The 24,764-nt window shown below is 36.0% G+C and overlaps 3 protein-coding genes across 11 annotated transcripts; all 3 read left to right on the top strand.

Moving 5' to 3' along the window:
- Positions 1–794: 794 nt before the first annotated feature.
- Positions 795–3,100, top strand: LOC132169875 (uncharacterized). Its single transcript, XM_059580825.1, has 2 exons — positions 795–1,566; positions 1,704–3,100. The coding sequence occupies exons 1-2, from the start codon at positions 795–797 to the stop codon at positions 3,098–3,100; spliced, it is 2,169 nt and encodes a 722-aa protein (XP_059436808.1).
- Positions 3,101–10,071: 6,971 nt separating this feature from the next.
- LOC132172200 (protein FAR1-RELATED SEQUENCE 6-like) lies at positions 10,072–21,192 on the top strand. Of its 9 annotated transcripts, none has more exons than XM_059583656.1 (18): positions 10,072–10,473; positions 10,598–10,700; positions 13,351–13,476; positions 14,363–14,575; positions 14,673–14,717; positions 14,866–14,928; positions 15,018–15,128; positions 15,323–15,529; positions 15,703–15,751; positions 15,858–15,970; positions 16,313–16,358; positions 16,516–18,689; positions 18,804–18,917; positions 19,068–19,328; positions 19,688–19,769; positions 19,905–19,977; positions 20,066–20,176; positions 21,065–21,192. In XM_059583656.1, exons 4-14 carry the CDS (start codon positions 14,516–14,518, stop codon positions 19,092–19,094), a joined length of 3,009 nt encoding a protein of 1,002 aa, XP_059439639.1. In that variant the 5' UTR covers positions 10,072–10,473; positions 10,598–10,700; positions 13,351–13,476; positions 14,363–14,515; the 3' UTR covers positions 19,095–19,328; positions 19,688–19,769; positions 19,905–19,977; positions 20,066–20,176; positions 21,065–21,192. The 9 variants fall into 9 exon arrangements, with proteins under 9 accessions (XP_059439639.1, XP_059439636.1, XP_059439638.1 ...); XM_059583653.1 differs by having other exon boundaries at positions 10,577–10,700; XM_059583655.1 differs by having other exon boundaries at positions 10,562–10,700.
- A 1,397-nt stretch (positions 21,193–22,589) lies between these two features.
- Positions 22,590–23,108, top strand: LOC132172201 (GTPase ERA-like, chloroplastic; the record flags this gene model as incomplete). The annotated part of the gene is given in 3 exon segments (XM_059583662.1): positions 22,590–22,678; positions 22,768–22,881; positions 22,982–23,108. Coding segments are annotated over 3 exon segments (295 nt in total), but the record flags the coding sequence as incomplete, so codon positions are not given.
- Positions 23,109–24,764: the final 1,656 nt, after the last annotated feature.

The raw sequence follows: 24,764 nt of genomic DNA, 5'->3' as shown, positions 1-24,764 counted from the left end.
ATAAAATCGTAAACCGTTTCTCGAGTTTGATCTTATTTTTATTGCATGTGCTTTCTCGCATTTAATTCTTTGTTGTCGTCATGGTTCACCAGAATCTATCTTCGGCGCTACCGAAAACTACAATCGATCGCGTGGAGCTTGCAAAAATCCATCACTTAGTCAGCCTTTTTGGCCATCGTCAAAAGTTGTCGGCCATTATTCACTGTCATTGATTTTCCGTATACGCCAAATGTTAAAAAAAAAAAAAAAAATCTTAAAAATTAATTTCACTTCAAACAAACCTTAGATGACCAATTTCATGCTTTTCTTACGTTGGTACTCATTGTGCACATTGACAAATTTTTTGTTGATGGCTTGAGAAAACTCGAGTTGGGTGCAAAAAAAAAAGAAAAAGAAAAACACAATCACACTTCCTTGGTAAGGGCAAATAGATATATTGTTTTTGAGGCAATTTAGTATTTTTATTTTAGTTTATCATTTTGTTAAAAGTGGAGGTACATTATCATTGTTTTGGTAGTTTAAGAGATAAATTGTCGCAATTGATAGTTTAAATGGTAGATTGTCATTGACATGGTAGTTTGAGGGGGTTAAATAGACTTTACCCTAATATTTTTTATTTTGAAAACATTTATCAAACGAGACTCATAACGGATAATGTTATTGCTGCTTATGAAACCCTTCACACCATGCATTCTCGGATGTACGGTAAAAAGGGTTATATGGCGGTGAAATTAGATATGAGCAAAGCCTATGATCGGGTGGAATGAAATTTTTTGGAGGATGTCATGAGGAGGATGGGGTTTGCGGATCAATGGGTGAATCTCATCATGATGTGTGTGCGTACGGTGAAGTATGCGGTGCTTGTAAATGGGAACCCGGTGGGTAGTATTTCCCCCTCAAGGGGGATCCGTCAAGGGGACCCAATATCGCCTTATCTATTTTTGATCTGTGCGGAGGTTCTCAATTCTCTATTGATACAGGCAGATCGGGATGGTACTATGGAAGGAGTCCCCACTTCAAGGAGGGGACCTCGATTAAATCACCTATTTTTCGCAGATGACAGTTTACTTTTTTGCAGGGCTAGTTTAGAGCATTGGAAAAGGCTATCTGATATATTGCAAATTTATGAGTCAGCCTCAGGCCAACGCCTCAACCGTTCCAAAACGGCCATATTCTTCAGCCGCAACACATCTAGAGAAATAAATGAGCAAATCTTGGTGGTTTCGGGACTACCCTCTTCACAGCGACATGACACTTATCTTGGATTGCCCGCTCTCATCGGAAAATCCCGGATTGGCGCTTTTCGAAATATAAAGGAGAGGGTATGGAGAAGAAGGCTTCAAGATTGGAAATTAAAGTTTCTTTCCCAAGCAGGAAAAGAGATACTGTTGAAGGCTGTCATCCAGGCAATACCGACCTATAGTATGGGAGTCTTTCTTCTTCCCAAAGCACTTTGCTCAGAGATTAATTCTTTAATGCTTAAATTTTGGTGGGGCCACCACGCCAAGGATTCCGGGATTCCTTGGATGAGCTGGAGTCAGATGGGTTTTCCGAAGAGAAAGGGAGGTATGGGCTTCCGAGACCTACATTGTTTCAATTTGGCCCTTCTTGACAAATAGGTATGGCGTTTGTGGAAAATGGAAGATAATCTTACATCAAGAATTTTGAAGGCTAAATACTTCCCTGGTGTTTCAATTTTTGAGGCAGATTGGGAAATAAACCATCCTACGCTTGGCGAAGCATATCCAAAGCTAGAGAGTTGGTGTCGGAGGGACTGTTGTGGAGAATTGGTAATGGAGAAAGTACTCCCATTTGGGGGGCAAAGTGGATTTCCTGTCCGTCCACTTATTGTGTGCAATCTCCCCAAAGGGTTTTGGCAGAAAATGCTGTGGTTAGAGATCTTATTGACCAAGACTCTTTGTGGTGGAATCAATCTCTTTTAGAGGAAATATTTACGAGGGATGAAATTCAGGCCATCATTTCAATCCCTATTAGTGCAACCAATCAGCCGGATACTCAGATGTGGAGGGGAACCCCGCAAGGAATCTTTTTGGTTCGCAGCGCTTATCATTTGGCTAAAGAAATGGAGTCTCGTGGCCAAGCTGAAAGTTCTAAAAGGGAAGCAGAAAGTGATATTTGGGCAGGGATATGGAAGTCAGTACTTCCTAATGCAGTGAAGAATTTTATGTGGAGGGCCTGCCAAAATATACTACCCACAAAGGAAAATTTATGTAGGAGAAAGATATCGAAAGATCCTTGGTGTCCTATTTGCAACTTAGAAGTGGAGACCACAACCCACATTCTGTGGAGCTGCAATTCTGCCCAAGATGCCTGGGGAGTCAGTGATCGTATATTCCAGAAGAAATGCAGTGTGGAAGGAGAATTCCGTGATTTGGCCGAATACTTCTTGCAAAGTAAGGTAGACAATGCATTTGAAACTTTTGCACTGATAGCCAGGAATAGCTGGTTTAGGCATAATGAATGGATTCACGAGGGCCTCTTCACCCACCCAACTGATCTTGCAAGCCGCGCATCACGTTCCCTGCAGGAGTTCAAAGAGGCGAACGTTAAAGATGGCTGTGGTGTATTGCGTGGTCAAGAACAAGGTCTGAAATGGGAAAAACCGATTGAGGGCTTTTACAAAGCCAATTGCGATGCTTCAGTGGACAGAATAAATGGGAGATTGGGTTTGGGTGTCATTATCAGAGATCACATGGGGACTGTAATAGCTGCACGGAGTATTACAAAAAGGGGATTTTTGGATCCCACATCAGCTGAAATTTTAGCCATGCATCAAGGAGCAATGCTGTGCAAGGAGTTGGGCTTACAAAAAGTTAGAATGGAAGGAGATGCCCAAGTGGTTGTTACTGCTTTTCAAAATGAAGACAAGTTGGACTGTAGATGGGGTCACCTTATTGCAGATGTGCGTTCTACACTCCAATATGCTCAGAGTTGGAGTGTCAGCCATTTACGTAGGCAACGAAACGAAGCGGCACACAGTCTAGCTAAAACAGCTACCCACGATGTTATAGATAGAACATGGACGATGTCCATTCCAGAGTGTATTTGTAACATTGTTTTGACAGAGCTTAGCCTCTAGTCTTGTTATCATTCTATAAGAAAATCTCAGATTCTTTTGCAAAAAAATCAAATTTTGTGGTCAAACTAAAACCATTTTTGGTTGGCCAATAAAATCTTCTTTAATTTTCGTAAAGTAGTTTTCTTTAAAAAAAAAAAAAATCGTAAACCGTTTCTCGAGTTTGATCTTATTTTTACTACATGTGCTTTCTCGCATTTAATTCTTTGTTGTCGTCATGGTTCACCAGAATCTATTTTCGGCGCTATCGAAAACTACAATCGATCGCGTGGAGCTTGCAAAAATCCATCACTTAGTCGGCCTTTTTGGCCATCGTCAAAAGTTGTCGGCCATTATTCACTGTCGTTGATTTTCCGTATACGCCAAATGTTAAAAAAAAAAAAAAAAATCTTAAAAATTAATTTCACTACAAACAAACCTTAGATGACCAATTTCATGCTTTTCTTACGTTGGTACTCATTGTGCACATTGACAATTTTTTGTTGATGGCTTGAGAAAACTCGAGTTGGGTGCAGAAAAAAAAGAAAAAGAAAAACACAATCACACTTCCTTGGTAAGGGCAAATAGATATATTGTTTTAGAGGCAATTTAGTATTTTTATTTTTATTTTAGTTTATCATTTTGTTAAAATTGAAAGTAGATTGTCATTGTTTTGGTAGTTTAAGAGATAAATTATCGCAATTGATAGTTTAAATGGTAGATTGTCATTGAGATGATAGTTTGAGGGGGTTAAATAGACTTTATCCTAATATTTTTTTTATTTTGAAAACATTTATCAAATGAGACGTGAGTTAGTATTCATTAAATAATACGCACGTGCGACACACAGACATGTTACAATAGAAGAGTCTTGAACATTCCAGAGGTTCGAAATTCTAAATTTATATAAATATAAATAAATAAATGGAGAATCTCATTGAGGATTTTATCATTAAATAGAAATTAAGACGACGCGTTTATACCTTCTCATAGACCACAAAAGTCCTTTGTATTTACTTCAATCGTAAGGCATTACGCATGTGAGATATTTTATTGCAATTTCATTTTCAAGTGACGAGTATTTCGTGATAATTGTTGTACCGTAGAGAAATATGCAGCTGCTATTAGTCAGCAGCTTGCAAGTTGCAACACACGGCGGCTTAATAAATACATGGAGGCTTAAGAAAATAATGACAAAGAGATAAAATGAGATTTTTTATATAATAATAAGAAAAGCTCACTGCTTTTCCCTTCTCTTCTTCCTCGCACTATTTTTTTTTCTTCCTTTCTTTTTTATTTCCTCTCTCCCTCTCCCATCATCACCAACCTCCGCTCCACGCTTCCCCGCTTTCCTCTTCCACACGTGTAGCTCACGCGTCGTCGCCTGGCCCTTTTAGTCTCCGGTGGCAGATGGATGCTACCCTCTCTCCTTTCAATCTCTGTAACATGTACGCTTCTTTTGGTTAATGGAAAATTTCAAATCCGATGTCTTTTATGTGCCCATCATTTGACACATTCAAATGACAAATATAAACAAGTTGATCGAATCAAGTACACGTGGCTTAAGATAAATCAAACGTTAACATAATAAATACTGTGGTTGTTCTTGGTGTTTTCCTCGATCAAGTGGCGCCAACCACATGAACGTCGTCAATAGTCAAGATTGTACCACGTAAATCGTCACGATCCACAGAAAAAAGCTCGTGCCCATTTCCTGTCCGGCTGTCCCACAATAATTTAAGTGGAAACTTTCGTCACTGACTAGGCTCTTGCTAAATTATATCCGTTGGCGTTATATCAATGAATGAAAGCAGTCAATTTTTTAAGAGAAATATTAGGGTAATGATATAGTTTACGCATGTTGATGCACGCCAGGCGTAAATTTTTTTTTATTATTATTTTATTCTTTTAATTTTTTTTTTTTAAAAAAAGAACAAAAATTTATGCCTGCACGCCGGCGTCAACTGTATCATTATCCGAAATCTTATAGCTCGATAAAAAATTATTTTTGGCCGATAAAGTTATAAGTAGCAAGAGGTTATAGGCCCCATTAATAGTTGTTGTGACTCTATTCACAGATGGGCATATGACCTCTTATCACCTAAGACTTTTATTTACAAAAAAATAGTATTTTTATTACACTATAGCATATTTATTTTTTAAAGCAAAATTTGGAGTAATTCTACAAGTCTATTTTGTGTCCCTCTTGAGTTTTTCCAAGAATGATGTGGCTATTAAAATCACCATTGGGCTTGTGATTGATCACTATTAAATTTTGATCAATGGTGATTTTAATAGCCACATCATTCTTGGAGGGATTCAAGAAAAACATAAGAAAGACTTCTAGAGTTACTCCAAAATTTGTGTTAATTAGTTTTAAGTAGCTTTTGATGGCAAACAGTGGCTCGATTTTGTCCGATTGGATTCAAATTTACATGTATCTTGAGAGTACTCTTATAAAATTTATAAGAATAACTTTAATTACACTGTAGTATGAATTTGGTGTTTTAACAAAATAATATAACCATTCACACTAAATAATTTTATTTCTCTTAACAAAATGTTTAATAGATAAAATACTCATCGATAAAACCATCAAGTCACTGTATTGCATCTCTGTTGGTTTTGGAGATTCCAATGTTGATGGCTTAGAGGTAGGTAGAAAGTTCAGTGGTAGGCAATGAGTATTGAGTTAGAACAAATTAAAAAAATCATGTGATTAATTTAAATTAAAGATACGGGTTCTTTTCTTTGTTGCATTTGATATTTTTAACTGACATATCAAACTCTTATTGAAAACTGTAAAATAAAATTTTATATCATATATCTACCCAAATATATTTTAATTGGCATGCTTCTTATTCAGGCAGGTGAATCAACTCTCTCAAATATATTATTCATATTATTGAAAATCTTTATCCGATTTTATATTGAGCAACAAATGACATGGAGAAAATTGAGAATGGATTTTTCTTTTCTTTTCTCGCATATTCCTTTTTGTTTTTCTAATCTATTTTCTCGCATATTCATATTGGCAATGACAAGAAAGTGAGACACGAATGACGGACCTAGTCACCTAAAGTAGCAAGGAAAAAAACAATACGTGATGGAAATGGTCAAACAAGTCGGCCGGCGGCTACTAAACTGCTAGGCTGTGTCTGGGGAAGGGCCGGACCCAACGATCTAAAGTCCCAAATTTTTATTTTTTTAAAAAATTACTTTTAATATTTTTACTTTTTACATCACTTCAATCTCTTTTTATTATTATTTAAATAAAAAAATACTACAAAATATTTTTTTTCTTTATATTTTTATACAAAACATTTTTACTTTTTTTTTTTTTTTTTTTTTTTCTCTCATATCAATCAAATCTATTATAATACCGTTCCACTCAATTTTTCCATTCTATTGCCAAGCACAACCTAAAGTGCTATATATATATATATATATATTCATGCAGAATTTTATTAATTTTGTCAATTTTAAATCACGCACGACGGCACCAATTCAATTGAAATGAGTTTTCACGGCGAGCGGCGACATGCAAAAGAGGATTAAGGGAGAAAGACGACGAAGTGGAAGAAGAAAGAAAACCTTTTGGGTTCAAACAAAAATGCACCGTTTTGGGTGTTATGCTTTCATTTTTTTTTTTTTTTAAGACTACAATGATGACGGGTTATTTGCATTACGAGGTGAGTAATGATATATATCGCATTTTATTCTTCTTTTTATCTCTTTAAAATTAATGTAAATTTTAAAAGTAACGTCAACTTTTGAGATAAAATTATAATATAAAGGACTTACAAACTAAGCCGGTGTGTCCATAGGTTAAAAAATGGACAGAACTTTGACAAAATGATCCAATGATAAAGATTGGAACCTTAAAGAGTAAATTTACAAAATAAAAACCTCGAGGAATGATTTGATAAAAAAATGATATCTCATAGTCTTGGACCTCTTAAGCATTTTTCTCAATCTATGAATACCACAAGAAATTAAAAAAAATAAATAAATCCTTTTACGAGAACAATTAACAATAAATTCAAACCATGTAATATATGAAAAAACGTTCAATTCAATTTTTTATATAGATTAAAATGTTGGCATGGATAAAAAAGTTTTAGGTTACTAGAGCATCTCCAGCAATTGATGGCTATTTTTAGCTACTCAAAATCAACTTTTTTAGTTTAACTACTACTTTTTTACAATGAACTCGAGCAAACTATCGATTTTACAGTCTACTTTATTTAAGTATTTCTTTTAATCTATTTTTTATTATAGATAGAGGAGAGAGGGAGAGGGAGCGGAAGAGGGAGAAGAGAGAAGAAAGAAAGAATAAAAAATGTTTAGAATGTGCTACAGTGAACTATCATATGTAGCAAATTTTAGGAAAATTGTTATTTTAGAAGATCTATGAGCACTAAAATTGCTAAATTTAACTTAAAAGTTAGTTTAAAAACCCTGTTGTAAATGCTCTTAGAAGATTCTAAAAATGGGAAGGGGGGAGATAAATCGTCCGAGTCTAGAAAAACCTAAAAATACAAAAATCCTAAATTTATAAGAAAAACCTGAAAAAAAAATCAAAAGACAAGAAAATTTTATTACCACCTTAAATTATGACTTCTGCTTTAATGTTATGGACAAATGCATTTTTGTCCCTATGGTTTGTGGGATTGACAAATAGCTCCTTGAATTTTAGAAGTCGATTAATCACTCATAGTCATTGGGGTTAAAAAAGAATAAATTAATTCCCGTCGATAGAAAAGTTGGAAAAATTTCGCCATCAAGGTCCATGTGCAAAACTTGATTTTCAAGGACATGGACCAATGAAGGCATTTTCTGGAATTGTGGTTGAAGTTCGTTGAAACACTTGTGGTCACACTCTAATTTCCCATAACATCAGATTTACATTACAGCGACATAATATTCGGCAGCATATGCCTGCTTATTTATTTATGTATCACATCCCAATCCATGATCCCATTTAGTTGAAGCTTGAAGTTGACGTTGAAAAGATTACAACATCAATAAGCACAATTCTACAATAATTTCATAAATGAAACACAAAGAAGAATGATCAAGTATTCTTTCAGAAGAAATGGGATTCAAAATGCATGAAAATTGAAACATAGAAGAGGGATACAATGAGTATTTATCTTTATATATATATATATATATATATGATACAAAATGATTATTGTAACACTTAAGTCCCACATTGAAAAGATGAATAATTTACATAGAATGTACGAATTATAAAAGAACTTATGAGAGTAAAAGTAAATCAGTAAATGATCGCACATTGGTTCCTTATTGGGTTGAATTGCAGCTTGACTAGTCATTTTCAAATGTGTTTATTTGGGATCGTTACAATTATAAGCACCCAATAACAAAATATCATTCTAGATTGTATTTCAAATCCGTTTTAGCAAATCAAAACTCACAATCAAAGGTGACCATGACGTATGGGCCGGAAAGATTTTTTCGAATTGGGGTCATATGTGTAGACGTGTCCTTGCGCCACACCGATGCCCGCCACATAGGTAGTTTTCAGCCCATTCAATTCATGAGTTTGGTTGCTCCCATACTCTTTAAATGGGTGGAAGTGGGGTTTTGGCAATGAAGCACAAGGTGGTTGAGAATTGAGATACCCTTTTTCCCATGCCTTTGAGTTCCAATTTTGCTGACTTATGGTTGAGAATGTAGATCTGAAAGTTTGCTATTCGGTACCCACTTTTTTATTTATTTATTTATTTCCCCCTCTAATCGGTTGAGATACCTTCTTTTTCATCCAAGGAGTTCCAATTTTGCTGACTTTTAGTTACAGAATGTAGACATGAATGAAAGTTTATCTATTCAATACTCACTTGAGTGGTCATTTGAAGATCAAATTTGCAAAGAAATATCTCATTTCAGGAAAAAGACAAATCTGAGGAGATAAACACATGTAATATTCACCCTAATTATTTCTATTTTAAAAGCCAACCTGCTATTAATCCTTTAAATTTCCCAGATTTTGAGCATCTTTACAAACCATGAGATAGAATTAGTTAGATGCAAATTGTTAGCCTAAGTTTGAATCCTTCATCTAACATTCATCAATGACAACATTCTCCATTGGGGCGTTTTTAGCTTTAAATAATAATACATACTTTAAACATGTCACATATTCCCCCCCCTCCCTCTTTTTCTCTCATCCTCCTACTTTACAAATCACAAAAAGATATATGGGACAATGTATGAGACCCATATGGTCCTAAAGATGTAATGGCAATTTTAAAAACTTTGATGATGAGAGAGAGACCATAGGAGGAAATAGAGCATTTTCTTTCTTTTAATTTATTTGTATTTTTTATATATAGGTTCTTTTATTAGAGGCTATTGACTATTGAACAGTGAGTAATGATATTATCACTCTTTTACAACTTGCTCACATATTAGCACGCAAGTAAAACCACATTAATAAATAAATAAAAATTAATACCCTCCGATTTAGGGTTGATAATTTTTGACACGACCCGCTAACCCCACACGAACCTAATAGGAAATTAAAACATTAGGGTTGAAAAGTTTGACCGGTTTAATTAAATATGTCGGGTTCGAATTGACCTATATAATCTTATACACTTACTTCAACACGACTCGAACTCAACACATGACATAATAGTCGATAATTTTTGACATGACCCACAAACTCAATACAAAGTTAAATAGTTTGATACATTTATTTAAATAAATAGTATTATAGTTACCCTATATAATTTTATACTCAAAGATTACCTCTTCTCCAATCACATATTTTAAAAAACTGTTTGAACGTTCACTCCAACGAGTGACAATCCCCTATCGAGTAATGATCTACACTACGCGGCGTGCGTGAACAGTACCGCACGCCGCTGACGTGGCTGCTGACGTGGCAGCAGCCACGTCGTTGCCTCTGGTTTTATAAAAAAAAATATCAAAACAGAGGACGCACGACAGCATTTCCCCCCACCCAAAAAATTTCCCCCCAAAACCCATTTTCCCTCCACCTCCACCCAACTTCTCTCTCCACCGGCGCCGGCGCCGGCTCCGGTGTCCCACTGAAACCGGCGAAGTCGTCTGCTCTCCCCCACCGTCGACCGAGCCCAGAGAGAGAGACACGATCGTCTTCCCCCCCCCCCAAAAAATTTCCCCCCAAAACCCATTTTCCCTCCACGGCTCCACCCCATTCTCCCTCCACCGAAAACTCTCTCCACCGGCGCCGGCTCCGTGATCCCACTGAAACCGGCGCCGTAATCTCCTCTCCCCCACCGTCGACCGACCCCTTTCCTTTCTCCATTTTTCCTCCCCAACCCCTTTTCTCCACCGTGCGTCCTCTCCTCTCCCCACCGTCACCGCCGCCGACAGGAATTGAGGTTCGTCCATCTATACCCATCGATACTGATATTTTAAATTATTTTAAATTGGGGCATCGTATCAGGAATTGAACCTGTGATACTGCAGTTTCTTGATATACAGCTTTTGGTATGATGTAAATAGATGCGGCTGTTCATGCTGGAGATTATCAACTCGAGGGTGACTGGTTGAAAACCAGATTGAGTTTAGGGGAACCTCTTAACCTAGAAGGGTTTTCTTTCTATTCGTAAGAAAATGCTTTTCTTTTTCTTCTCTGTTTTGAAAAGAAAAAAAAAATGATAATGTGGACTTTCTATTGGTGTGATTTGGTATTGCCTTGGCTCTTGCTGTATCAGTCAATTTCTAGATTTGAATATAGTTGAATAGGTGAACCGTGTGGAAGATTTTCTACCCATATGGCGATCACCCTTGCTTGATAAAATTAGCCATACTGTTACTGGAATTATTATGAATGGTCTGTTCATAAAAATAAATGTGGTTGACAGTTTAGTTTTGCTAGACACCCTTGACAACTCAAATCAGACACAACCTCATCTTAGAAGCTGTAGGTTTGTGACGCTGTACTTAGTTCCAATGCTGATTCTCTGCATTTTGTTTCTTTCTCCTTCTGAAGACATATGGTTTGTAGGCGCTTTTTTCTTGTCTGGCAGATCACTTGTGCAATTAGGAATTAGATACCATGATTATCTTTAGCTGATGACAATATTTACACATCTCTATGCTTTTTCAACCTGATCACATTCTTAAAATTGTGCTTGGCTTGTATACCTAAGCTTAAGAATGTGTTGTTTTCTATTCTCTAAATAGGGACCATTAATCCATCAAGGCTTTTAGGGAATGAGAAGTGCCTTTAGCCATTTTTCCATAGCGAATGAAGACGTCTATATATCGTTTAGGTGTCCTTTTCCAAAATTCAATTTCTCTAGCAGTGCCAGTTGTATTCATGAAACAAGTGACTGGGAAATGAAAAAAAGAAAAGTGGATCAGTTAAAGTGCTCAGGCTGAAGACTAAATTTGGCTTTGGAGGATGATAAAATACTTTTGAAACGGAGTAGCCATTTTATCTCTCCTTGAAAGGGGCTTGCTTATCAGGGACATAGCAACTGATATCCCAAATGGCTTGAGAATGGACGTCTCAAATAATAGCTCACATTCGTAGCAAACAATTGCTAAGGCCTTTGATCCAAAATTTTCACTGAAAATATCTATAAAGGATGTCGGCAACAAGTGAAAAATAGCAGAGAGAGAATCTTGTCACACCAACTCTTATTAGAGTGTCAGTTCACATAATTATTCTCAAGTTCAATTTTTTGGTTTCTTTTTTTTTAGAGTCTTGACTAATTTGACAAGAATCTCTTCATTTAGGGTCCATCGTAAAATTATGGGCACCATGCAGGATCTGTTGACCATTTAAAAGATATAAGTAGAGGAGGCAAGATACTTCATTGCTTACCTAACATGAGTAGAGCGAGCATTGAATAAATTTCTGTATATGCTCCTTTCCAACTAAATAACTAATACAAAAGCTGTTTCATTGACTGTTTCAAGATGGCTTATTACCTTGACCTTCCTCTTGCTGCTGTAGAATCTTGGAGATCATGAACTTTGAATACAGGGCTAACTGAGTCTTACAGAATTGTAATGTTTTGCTCAAAATTTTGCTATTCTTGTCCTGAAATTTGTTTGAAACGCAGATCAAAATACCCTCAATCATTCTCCAGGAACCTGGACAGAAATATTCTATCCATTTTGGTTCTAGATCTGTTGAGAAAATGTTCTCCCTGACTTTAAATTTAGTATAACTGGATAGATCTGTTTAAGCATCATTTTACCAAGTAGGCACTGAAAGTAGCAACTATGAATTCATGTTCATAGTATTACGATTTACTTGAACTGGTTCTATATTCTATGTCTTGGACATTTTAGCTGAGTACCAATAGTGAGGCATTCTTAAAAGCCAACATATTTTTCTTAAGTAATGACTCTCGAGTTGTTTTCACCTAGCAGATTCCCATTATTTTGTGTATTGAATCGAAAAAAAATCTATACTAATGTGTGAGGTTCTCAAATAATGTTAAATTTGGTAAGGGATGGTATAATAGTTTGTCTTTGGCATGATGTATAGTGCAGGAGGTGGCATTGAAGAAGTTATCTCTCGATATGTTTTTCTTGGCTGAGATTAGGATGTTTCTGTTGCCTCATATTTATGTATTTTGGGACAAGGGGGCAAATATTGGAATCTATGCTTCGATGTAGCTTTTCAGTATTGGGAGTCAGAATCAATGGATTCTTTGTTGCAGTTGCTGCATTTTAATTATCCTTTTGGGTTGTGTGAGAATAGATTGTGGAGGCTGGCTGCCAATGTAAGGTTTTTTGTATGTCTAATTATGGTTTATTGAGAGGCCATTGCTATGTTTCCTTGGAAGAGTATATGGGGTGTTAAACTGCCTGAGAAAGTTGCATTCACTATTTTGAAAACAGCCCAGTGAAAAGTTTTGATAGTTGATTGAGAAAGAGAGGGAAGAATATCCCCTAGACACTACTGGAGGGAGGGGGATGGGGCGTGGCCCTCCTAAAATTCTTGGAAACAAAAAAAGTGTTGAGACTTTTAGTTCAAAGCCTTAACACTCTAGTGGTTGGCCCTGAAAAAAATCGCAAAATATATATACGGTGAATTTTGAGCTCACAAATAATTCTCCAATGTTGTCATTCTTTTTGTATCACACACTCTCTTGACTGCTGCATTAAGATTTTTATGTCCATCTTTATATTGGTACATACATGCACTTGGATTGGACGTATGCATAAATGCATAAGTTTATGAACACAGGTAAACTACATTAGTCTAATCTGAAATTTTCTTTGTAACATTGCAGGTAGAATACAAAGGTCATTCTTTTGATCAGATACAACTTGCTTTTGCAGAAGCTCCAAGTGAAGCACTTCCTCTTAATTGTAGGCCTAATTTTGGTGCTGCATGGTTGACCAAATATAAATTCAAGGTAGTGGTTGCAAAGCTTCTAGTCTGAGTCATGATGTGGTACAGGCTTGAACTTAATATTAATTTGTTACTAGATTTAGCCGGATGTTATATATTTATATATATTTATATATGGTCATCTGCTTTGCATTATTTGGTAGCCTGTCGGAGGTGGTTTGTGATGTGGTGGCTTATCACCAAATTTGGAATTTCTAGTTTGTGCTTCATACTTTGATGTGCTAGTTTATTCACAGAGTGGTTTTACTTTTTTCTTTTTCTTCTTTTTCTTCCTTTTTTATTTTTTATATTACCTTAGTTCAAATATATGCTTAGATATTGCATGCGAAGATCAATGATTGGTCTAACTTTCAGTGGCATCATCTTTACAATCATGGAGCAATCATATTAGGTGTTTCCAAAGTGTTTTAGATTAATGCCTAATCGTGGGGTAGGAGTGAGTGAGGGAGCAAGCCTATGTGCCCATTTTTATCCCATATTGAGAAATTGTTAATGAACATGCATTGAGAGAGTAATGCAAATGTAACCATTTTTTTCTAGGCTGGGAAATAGACAATGATTTTGTGCTATTTGTAAATCTGAGTTATAATCATTGTAGCTTGCTTTGGATGCTCAAAATCATTAAAGAATACACAAACAAAAACAAAAAAGATGGTAGAAAATTTTGAACGTTTGTGTATTGTTAATGCTTACTGAAGCATGAAACACTTCTAAATATGATACATGATTCAATAGAAATGTGGTGCGTCATGTACATTCCATCATAATTGTTTACTTTTGATCAAAATTGGAGGCAGCCCCTTGAATTTATTTCCTTACCCCCCAGTAAGGAAATAAAGTGTTTTAATGTTTTATTCGTTTGACATTTATGGATGCAAATTTGTTTGCAGGTTGGCCAAACAAGGTGTTGTATTAGATTTTTCTAGTGTACCTTCTTTGGTTACTCTATCAACTAAGACGATTATATATAGATATTATTGCGGATATAAGTGATCTTCTCATAAAAGGCATAAGTTGAAGGTTTCTTTTTTTGAAACAACTTGATGGGGATAGTGGAAGAGAGCAAGCCTCCTAATCCTTCCAAACCATCTTCTTCAGCTCAGGTATCCTTGTCTTTTTCTTAACACCCTAATTATATTCTTTTACATTTTATTATTATTATTTTCAGGTGTTTTAAAGTATTGTCATTTACTTTTTCAGGAAATACCAACAACGCATTATTTTGATTGGTCGAGCTCCTTGCAGGTTCGTGATAAGAATATGTTTAGTTTAGTTTTTTTTAAAGAACCAAAAAAATCATTATGACTATGAATTTTTTTCATTATTTATATGGATTAATTTCGGATACCCAGTGTTTCTTGATTATGCTTATTATTATCTTGGAGCTACGCAGGCCCCATTTTTTGCCTCAACAGTTGCTTCTACAACTCCCAACCCCTATCTATCAAGAAGCCAGGTGAATTATAGCTATGCTTTGGATCATGTAGATGCATACATTATGTATAGGATATAAGGTTCTTATTTTCTTTCTTGGTGATGTTTCAGCATCTGTTGATCCCACCATATGGGATGCCAGTTCCACCATATGGGATGCCAGTTCCATACCCTGGTTTATTGCCTCCATGGGGAGTTTATACTCATCCTAATATGACCACGGTAATCCTAGTCACTTATATATATTACAATGCAAACACGTGCTGCAATATGACCATGGTAATCCTAGTCACTTATATATATTACAATGCAAACACGTGCTGCACGTGTGACACGATTAAGCACATCGCTGCTGCGTATAAATATTGTAAAGTTTATGAATTTGTCTTCTAAGTTTTTTCCTATATCTTCTGTAGACTCCAAACCCACTACATGTCAATATAGAGTTGGAAGGGAAGGGCCCCTATGGAAATGATCGAGTTTGCACTAAAAAATCCATGGGAACTCCTGGAAGCGCATGCAATGACAGTGCTTCACATTGTTTGTCTTCCCCTCTTGCTAATAGTGTTGATAGTGATAATGAGGGTACATTAGATGCAATTGAAAAGAATAATGAGAAACAGGTACATTATATCATGCATCAATAGGGTTTGGTTTCTCAATTGATCAGTTTGGTGTTTTACGTATGCATACGCCGTAATGATTGAAATATTTATTTATAGCATTAACTTTACATTGCTCTGTTGATATGTTGTTCTTTATTTGTTGTCTTATGAAAACGTGCCAATCAATGTAGGATTCTTATGGAAGTAAGAAAAGAAGGTTTCACCATATGGTTGCAGATGGTATATTTTTCAGTTTCAACCTAAATGATTCCTGCTTATGTGTGACCATCTATATTTTCATCCTCTCTTGGTTGTGATGATTTTGTACTCACTATAACTTCCGCAGGAGCCAATACACAAAGTCACACTGTTGGGGCCATTGGTGAAGCTTTAGTGCCTCCTGCCTCATTACCACTTGTGATGGGATCTAAATCTGTAATGCCTGAGCAATTGATGCAGGTATTAATGTTAGATGTTCCCCCCACCCTCCCAATTTAATAATCGTTTCACATCCCTATTCTCAATGTAAAGTATTTATATGTTGCTTCTAATGAAAATGCTACACTTACTAAAATTTCTCCATAAAATTCCTTTCCCAAATGATGTTTTAACATTTCATAAGATCTATTATTTTGGGAAATGTTTGACCATCTTATGGGATGGTGACATATCACTTGGAAACCAATTTTAGGGGAAACTTTTGGTAAGTGTAGTATTTCTCTGCTTTTAAAGGAGAGAATATATTACATGTTAAAAGTTGGCAATGGGGTTGTTATGAACCTAACAATTCTCTGCTTATAGATTCCAAATGACGACGAGCCATTCCTTGAAGTTGCCCCTCAAATTGGTTAGTTAGTCTTTACACTCTTTTATTAATATCATTGAGTTTCTTTCTTATAGTAAATTTTATTCATTAGTTGTTGATTGTCATTTAGTAAATGTTGTGATTCCAATCTTGTTCCGAAATGTTGATTGGGTAACTGTATTTCTTTTTTGTCATCTAGATGAAAATGAAGTTGTCTGTGATTTAGAGTTGGTAGACAAGGATGACAATGATGTGCAATCCAATAAGAAAGAAGCAGAACCGGAGGTAGGAATGAAGTTTAGTTCTGAAAAAGAACTAATACTATATTATAGGCGGTATGCTCAGCAATCGGGGTTTGGGGTGACATCTAAAGGAGGTAAAAATAATCCAGACGGGAGTCATAAGTACGTCACCCTCACATGTGCTCGTTATGGCAAGAAGCAAACTGATGCAATTAATATTCACAAGCCTAATCCGACAACGAAAACTGGGTGTAAGGCCAAGATCAATGCATCGTTCAGGGATGGAGCATGGTGTTTGACTACTGTTAATGTGAACCACAATCATTCTTTAAGCCCTAGTAAAACAAGATTTTTTCGATGCTATAGGAGGATGGATGATAATGTGAAAAGAAGGCTCGAATTAAACGATATAGCTGGGATAGGTGTGAGTAAGAACTTTAACTCTCTTGTTGTTGAAGGTGGAGGGTATGAGAATCTGTCATTCATGGAGAGAGATTGTCGAAATTTTATTAACAAGGCAAGACATCTTCGGCTTGGCAAAGGAGGTGCTGGAGTACTTTACGACTACTTTACTAGAATGCGAGAAATGAATGATGGCTTCTACGCTGTGATGGATTTGGACGACGACTCTAGGCTAAGGAATGTGTTCTGGGCTGATGCACGAAGCAGGGCTGCATATAAGTATTTTGGGGATGTGGTTACATTTGACACGACGTATTTGACCAATATATACAAAATGCCATTTGCTCCTTTCGTGGGAGTGAATCATCATGGTCAGTCAATACTTTTCGGGGCCGGATTACTATCAAGCGAGGATACGACCACATTTGTTTGGTTGTTTGAAACATGGTTGAAATGCATGAACGGCCAAGCTCCAGTTGCAATAATAACAGATCAGGATAAGGCTATGAAAAGTGCAATTGCAAAAGTTTTTCCTAGAGCCCGACATAGATTTTGTTTATGGCACATTATGAAAAAATTCCCAGAGAAGCTAGGATCACATGCTCAATACAAGTGTGGCTTGAAGAGTGCCATACAAAGTGCAATCTACGACTCTCAAACTTGTGTTGAATTTGATAACAGTTGGCAAGGTGTACTGGAAAAGTATAATCTTCGGGATAATGCATGGTTGTGTTGGTTATATAGTGAGCGGGCTCATTGGATACCAGCGTATTTAAAAGATACATTTTGGGCCGGAATGCAAACTACACAAAGAAGTGAAAGTATGAATGCATTTTTTGATAATTATGTGAACTCCAGAAGCACGCTGAAGGAATTTGTTGACCAATTTGACAATGCTTTGAGGAGAAAGGTTGAGAATGAGAAAGTAGCTGATTTCAATTCTTTTAATGCCACCATTCCCTGTGTATCTCATTTTTCTATTGAGAAGGAATTTCAAGAACTTTATACCAATGCAAAGTTCAAAGAAGTTCGTCAGGAGTTTAGTTGCTTGATGTATTGCAATTGCTCTCTTATTAAAAGTGAAGGTGCAATTTCTACCTATGAAGTATCTGATGAGGTAACAGTTGATGATTACACAAAAGAGCGGAATTTTTGTGTTTACTTTAATGGAGATGAATGTGAAGTTAAATGCACTTGTGGGTTGTTTGAATGTAGAGGAATCTTGTGTAGGCATGCCCTTGCTGTACTGACATTAAAGAAAGTGAAATCTTTGCCCACAAAATATTTTCTTGACCGATGGAGAAAGGATTTGAAGCGCGCATATACTCTTATTGAGAGTAGTTATAATGTCTTCAGTTGCAACCCTGATGCCCAAAGATATGATTGCTTGTTGAAAAAATGTAGTGAATTAGCAACGCTTACATCAACCAGTGAGGACCATTACATGGATGCCATGCATTGTATAGACATGTTGCTAGCGAAATACAAGTGCTCAAAGTATGAACCCAGTCCACCCTCCCATGATATTCCATGCGCATCTTCCAAAAGTAATGAAGGCATTGATGGTGTAGTAGTGAAAAGTACTAAGGTTCTTAGTCCTATAGCGGTTAAATGTAAAGGCAAGCCACGATTCAAAAGAATGGTGTCTACAGTTGAAAAAGTCGTGACAAAAACAAAAAAGAAACATCAGAGTCACAACAATGCCAACCAGAAGGGGAGAAAAAATCAGGTTGCTTATTTTTCTTCCTTTTATGAGTGTTTCACTTATTCTTACTAAACGCGTGATCGCATACAAACATTTCAAGCATATCGTAACACATTTGGTATCTTTTTTAAATTGAAGGCTTGCCAAGAAATTCAAGAAAGGGAATTGAACACAAATGAAGCTCCATTGGCTTCAATAACTGACACTCAATATGATCGCATAATTGGAACGCAGGAAACTGCTTTTATTAAGGTAAACACACTTGAAGCTCCCTGCTATTGTCAACTTACATTGTTCATTGTCATTCTCCTTTTTCCTTTTTCTTTTATATTTTAATTTTATTCTTTAATAACTTATAACGGTTTTTTTGTTTTGCTAACTTACTAAGTTGATTTGCTGCAGGATACGGGTTTCCACCTATTTGAATAGGCGATTGAGCATGATGTTTTGTTTTTTTGAAAGCATTGCTCTTTTTTTGTTCAGCTAATGCTTTAGTACATGTTACAAGAATTTTTTGGAAGCAGTGATGTTTTTTGGCTGATGGTGGTGTATAGTTTTTGCAAGTGTGGAATGGTGGGTGCATGGTTTTTGTAAGCGCTGAACATGTGGAATGGTCTACAGTATGAATTTTGGTTTTCGCTTGTGGATTTCTGCTTACATCAGGTATTCCAAATAATTGACACAAGGGCCAACATCTGCATAATTCTCTCACTTTGTAATTATGGGTTAAATAACCTTGAACCCATAGTTTTAAGTTTTCTGAACTTTGTATATTTATTCCCCTTCTCATGAATCATCATGCTTCGACATGCCTTGTACTTGACATGGAAGGGTTTCTGAACTCAAGCAGGCCAAAAAATAGCTTTATTTTCTCCTTTGTATGCCTGAAATCTATTATTTGGGAAGATGGGAAGGAAAATGCAGTTGATTTTTCCTTTTGAGGACAGAACTTGATTAAGTCAACCAATTACATTTACTTTAAGCTTGGAAATGCTTATTTTATTACTTCTATTGCTGTGCAGCAACTGCTGCGAAAGTTAAACACTTCATTTTGCTTACCTCATTGGGAACAAACAAGGTTGGCTTTCCTGCTGCTATTCTAAAGTAAGTCTAGAAGTTTCCTCCTCACAATTTGCAGTATGTTGCTTATAATTCAGTTTTCAACAAAAGACAAGTACTCTATGTATACTTCTTCATTAGTTTTCTTTTATTGATTGTCCTTCTCTTCTGCTTCTATAGTTTGTTTTGGGGGGTTCTGATTTGGAAAAGGAAGGCAGAAGAAGCACTGCTAGCCAGTGGACTTCCCTACACTGTGAGTGTTAATAGTATTAACTGCAGATAAGTTTGACAAATATGGGGATTTGTGGTGTCTGGTTACTCATTTAACAGTCTTTTTTCAGATAGTGAGACCTGGAGGCATGGAACGGCCCACTGATGCTTACAAGGAAACCCATAATATTGCCCTCTCACAGGAAGATACTTTATTTGGTGGCCAGGTGTCAAACCTTCAGGTATTCTTCCTGTACATTTTCCCCAAGTTGGCAATAATATTTCAGCCATGAGCACAACTCCTAAAAATGTTTTCTTTTTGACCGATTATGTATTGTATCATTCAATTCATTCAGTATTCAACAAGGCCCTGTTTATGTGACTGGAAAATGATTTAAAGCTCTCTGAATGTTGTCCTGCCACTCAATAAAAGCTGTAAAGGTGATAGCTAAGTTGCTGCATGCTCTCAGTTTCAAGGTTGAAACATTTTATAATTTCAGTAGAATCATAACGTGTGACCAGTCATCTTATCGGCAATTAAGGTCAAATGTAAACAGATATGGAAAAATATGGAATAATTTATCAATAGATAGTAAATTATGTTTAGTTTACTTGGCTGATTGGGATATAATTGAAAGTCCATATTCTTTGTGATTTTGTTCTTTTTTTTTTTTCTCAAAGATTCCCCCTTTGTTTTTTTCCTTTCCCAAGTATACTTGCTAAGGAATTAAAGAGAGAATTGGAAATGATGCTTTGGATCATACGTTTCGTTTTTTCTTTCCCAAATTTGATTTGTGTTGCTAGGGAATGTTTTATATGTTGATTGCTTTCTTAAAGTTGAAAAACTTTACTCAGCTTATATTGCATGTTGTACCCAGAAGGAAGAAAACTTTTCAATTATATTGACAAAATAGTGAAACTGAAAGATCAAATGCTAAAGAGACATCTTTTATGTACTTAACTTCATTTCCAGACCAAAAGAACTTATTGTAAGTGTGAATTTGTGATTTTTTCTCACATAGTGCTTATCCGTTTATGCTTAGATGCAAATTGTAACTATGCTGGATGTGCATTCTTACTACCTGCGATTCATACACTGCAGTGATTTATCTTTCTTTTGGTGTTATCAGGATCCAGGTGCTGCAGCTGGGCCTGATTTAGCACCATCTAAGACTGTCAAATCCAAGGAAGCAAGCCCTACCATTGAGAAGGAGCATTCCAGTGCAAAAGCGATGGCGAGGCAACCCCTCTCTCCTTATTTTGTGTAAGCAGATATTCATCCTGCCCATTATATGTTGCATAAGCCATTTCTGATACTTTTCTGTTGAATCATAGATATTGGACAGTTTCTTTATGAGCTGATTTGATTTTGCTAGTCATGAGGATTTAAAGCCACCTATCTCTCCATCTCCACCATCAAGTGGTTCCAAAGGAACTCCTTACCGTGCATCAACACCAGTAGAAGTAGTATCAACTACTTCTATGGAGATTGCTTTTATCATAAAGTAGATCTGCTATTATAATCTCCACTTTTAAGAATGAAGTATAAAATTTGGTAGTACAACTATTTTTCTATGTTCAATCTAAATAGTAAAGGCTACGTTAAGTTTGGCAAAAAAAGTAGGCTACGGGATTGCAGCCTACCAACAAGAATCAATTAAAAAAACGAAAACAAAGACGAAACAAATCCCTCCTGTAAGCAAATTAGTAACTGCTTCTGTAATTTTCAAAAGGCTTCTGTATGCAGCATATAGACGAATCTAGTGGTTGTGATGACCCTCAGTAATTCATGATTTTGAAGATACCTATTTTCACCCTTCAAAACAACATAGGTGTTATGGTGGTTTACTCCTCAGTGGTTCTCATGTCGTTCTCATCTATTTTCACCCTTCAAATAAGGTGTTCTGCTACATTATTCCCATCTGCCTAAAGGTTGAAGTCAGAGTCAACATGACAAGCTTGATTCTGTCATGTTTAGGACATATATAAGTGCCTCTTTAGAATAAGAGTGAAACTCAATCTTGATTCTGTTTTCTGATTGTTGTTATCTTAGCCATAAGATGAGTGTGTTCATATTTACTAACAGGAATATGATTGGTTGGTTGCCATTGCAACTTTATTTCCCTCATAAATTATGCCAAAAAGATTTATTCAACTTTCTTGAGTATTTGTTGATAGTTGCACTTGTGCAAATTTAATGTCCTACGGGACTTTCCGAAGCTAATACAGGGTTATTGGTAGTAGGTAAAGCTTTTTGCAGATATACATACTGACTTCAAATAGTCTTAGTGGATAATTTTTATTGGTTGTCTTTCATTCATGTTAAGAACATACGTTGTACTGACTGCAATAATATATAATAAATGAAAAATTAGATGAATGAAGAAAGAATATAGAATGTCCAGAATGTCAATTAGGCTGCGGAAAACTTTGACCTGTAAAACACTGTATTTATCATGGAATTCCAATATCTAGTTGACAGGAAAATTGCATCGAGTCAACTTATGGATATTGTCATGAGTACTGCTCTAGATCCCTGCAAAAGGAGTATATGGTGTTGATAACTTCCTAACTTTTTTGGGCTGCATTTCTTTCTGGCTCTCATACAGTTTGCTTGCAGATGGTGCTTTATGACACACCTGGTGTTATTGAGAAGAAAATGCACAAGTTGGACTCTATGATGATGAGGAATGTTCGAAGCGCAGCCGTCAATGCAGACTGTGTACTTGTCCTTGTTGATGCATGTAAAGTGCCCCAAAAAGTATGCTCCTTTGTTTGCAGAATTCTTTTTCAAAGTTTGTGTTGTTTCCTTAATTCATTTTCCTGTTTTTAGATTGATGAAGTGTTGGAAGAAGGTGTAGGAATCCTCAAAGATAAGCCACCCACTTTGCTGGTTTTGAATAAGAAAGACATGATCAAACCGGGTGAAATTGCAAAGAAACTGGAGGTCGGAGCTCAGTTGATATTTTCTTTGTCCTGTATAAGTGCATTCACTATTTAAGATTCAGTAAGTTTTTATCCTAGCTTAAATTTCATGTTCCTTGCAGTGGTATGAGAAATTTACAGATGTAGATGAGGTTATACCTGTGAGTGCAAAATATGGTCATGGAGTGGAAGATATCAAGGACTGGATACTATCAAAACTTCCTGTTGGACCACCTTATTATCCAAAGGCACGTAGAAATTCAATTTTTTTTCCAGGGGTCCTTTCCTTTTAAAAACGAACATTTATGAGCTGTGATGGTATATTATGGTCTTATCTTTGTTTTAACATATTATTATAGTCTAATTCCATCAATTGGGCATGAACTACACAAATTATAGTCTAATTCCATCAATTGGGCATAATTGATTAACTACTACATGTTTCCTTGCAGTCGGTCATCTGATGATCGAACTATACCTTTGAGTATCATTGTAGAGCGCACAAAACTTTCTATCGAGGAGGTGGAGCATCTTCTTATGAAGAGCCTTTCTGTAAGTCCCCATGCCCTTGAAATATTAATGAAGAGTAATTGATCTTTAAATGCTTTGTGAATGTTTACTACCTTTGCGACTTTCCTACTTGGCATGTTTCTTGCAACATCAGTTCTTTTGTTTAATCACTTTTAACATTATATGTTTCTCATTAAATTATCTACGGATTGCAAAAAAACTTATTCACACCATTTGCATCAAAGAAGGGCACTTCGTTCCCCTCACCAACTACATAATTTTTGTGGAGCAACTTTTGATTCAATACAAACCACTGAGAGAATTTTATTGCAGGTTCATCTGATTGAGGGCCTAATTGATCAAGTTGAGGGAACAGTGCATGTATCCTGGATGCAGCCAAGAGTATTGGGGATTCCACAGATCACATCCTTGCGCGATCGTCTGGACAATTGTAACAATTCATTAATAGAAAATGGAAAAAAATTGGAAAGGCGACCCAAAAAAAAAAAAAAAATTAAAAGAGACTCGTCTTTTAAGTCGCATGGGCAGTATGGCCAGCTGTATGCTTCCTTTCTTATTGCCTATTTTTGTTGAATCCTCTTCCTGAAAGGAGCAGCCTCTTGTGCTTCATGAAGTCATCGATTCCATAGTGGCATCCCTAGAGACTAATGAAAAACGGTTGTTTTACGCTTTTGAGTGGTTTATTAGACTATGTATTTGAAATTTTTCTTACACACAATCAGATGTGATTCTCTTATTGTTGTTAGAGTGCATTTCCTTTCGTGATTATCATTTTATTCTTCTTTTATATATTGCTATGTTTGAACCAGGTGAAGGTCTTCTTGTTCAGATTCCCTTTATTCATTTTTTAAAAAAAAATAAAGAAAGAAAGAAAGTAGTGGGTGTGCTTAATAAATTGTTTGAATAGTGTTTTCGGTTGTGTTTTGAAAGGAGTAGACTGCTGGTCACAACTTCTGCAGAAGTTGAAGGTCTGCTGGTGTTGTTGAGAATCTTTGGTTGTATAGATTTCTTTTGCTGGTGGATTTTGGTTTTTTTTCTTTTTTTTTTTTAAGAGTGTAATTGATATAGTTGCTTTATAGATACTGCTGTTTTGTGCAAGTAGTTATATGGTAAAGGCCATTTTGGTTGTAAGAGTCTGTTTTTTTGAGTCTGTAAGGTGTTGTATAGCTGAGTTATCAGGAGGCTTCTTGTTTCCTGGAGTTCTAGCTGATTTGCAAGAGTGTGTTGTTTTTTTGTTTGTTAATGAAAATTTCATTCATTCAGACTTTGAAATTTAAAGCACAAATCTGTCTAGTTTATATGCATATGATCTCAAACTGTTTATGAGTAAATCAATCATTGACAAGAAGTAGCCCTACACCATTCACTGTGAAA

Source organism: Corylus avellana, chromosome ca2 (genome assembly GCF_901000735.1).
Source record: "Corylus avellana chromosome ca2, CavTom2PMs-1.0".
In the NCBI taxonomy this organism is placed as follows: Eukaryota; Viridiplantae; Streptophyta; class Magnoliopsida; order Fagales; family Betulaceae; genus Corylus; species Corylus avellana.
Note: the sequence above shows the minus strand (reverse complement) of the source record. Positions and strands in the feature narration are given on the sequence as shown.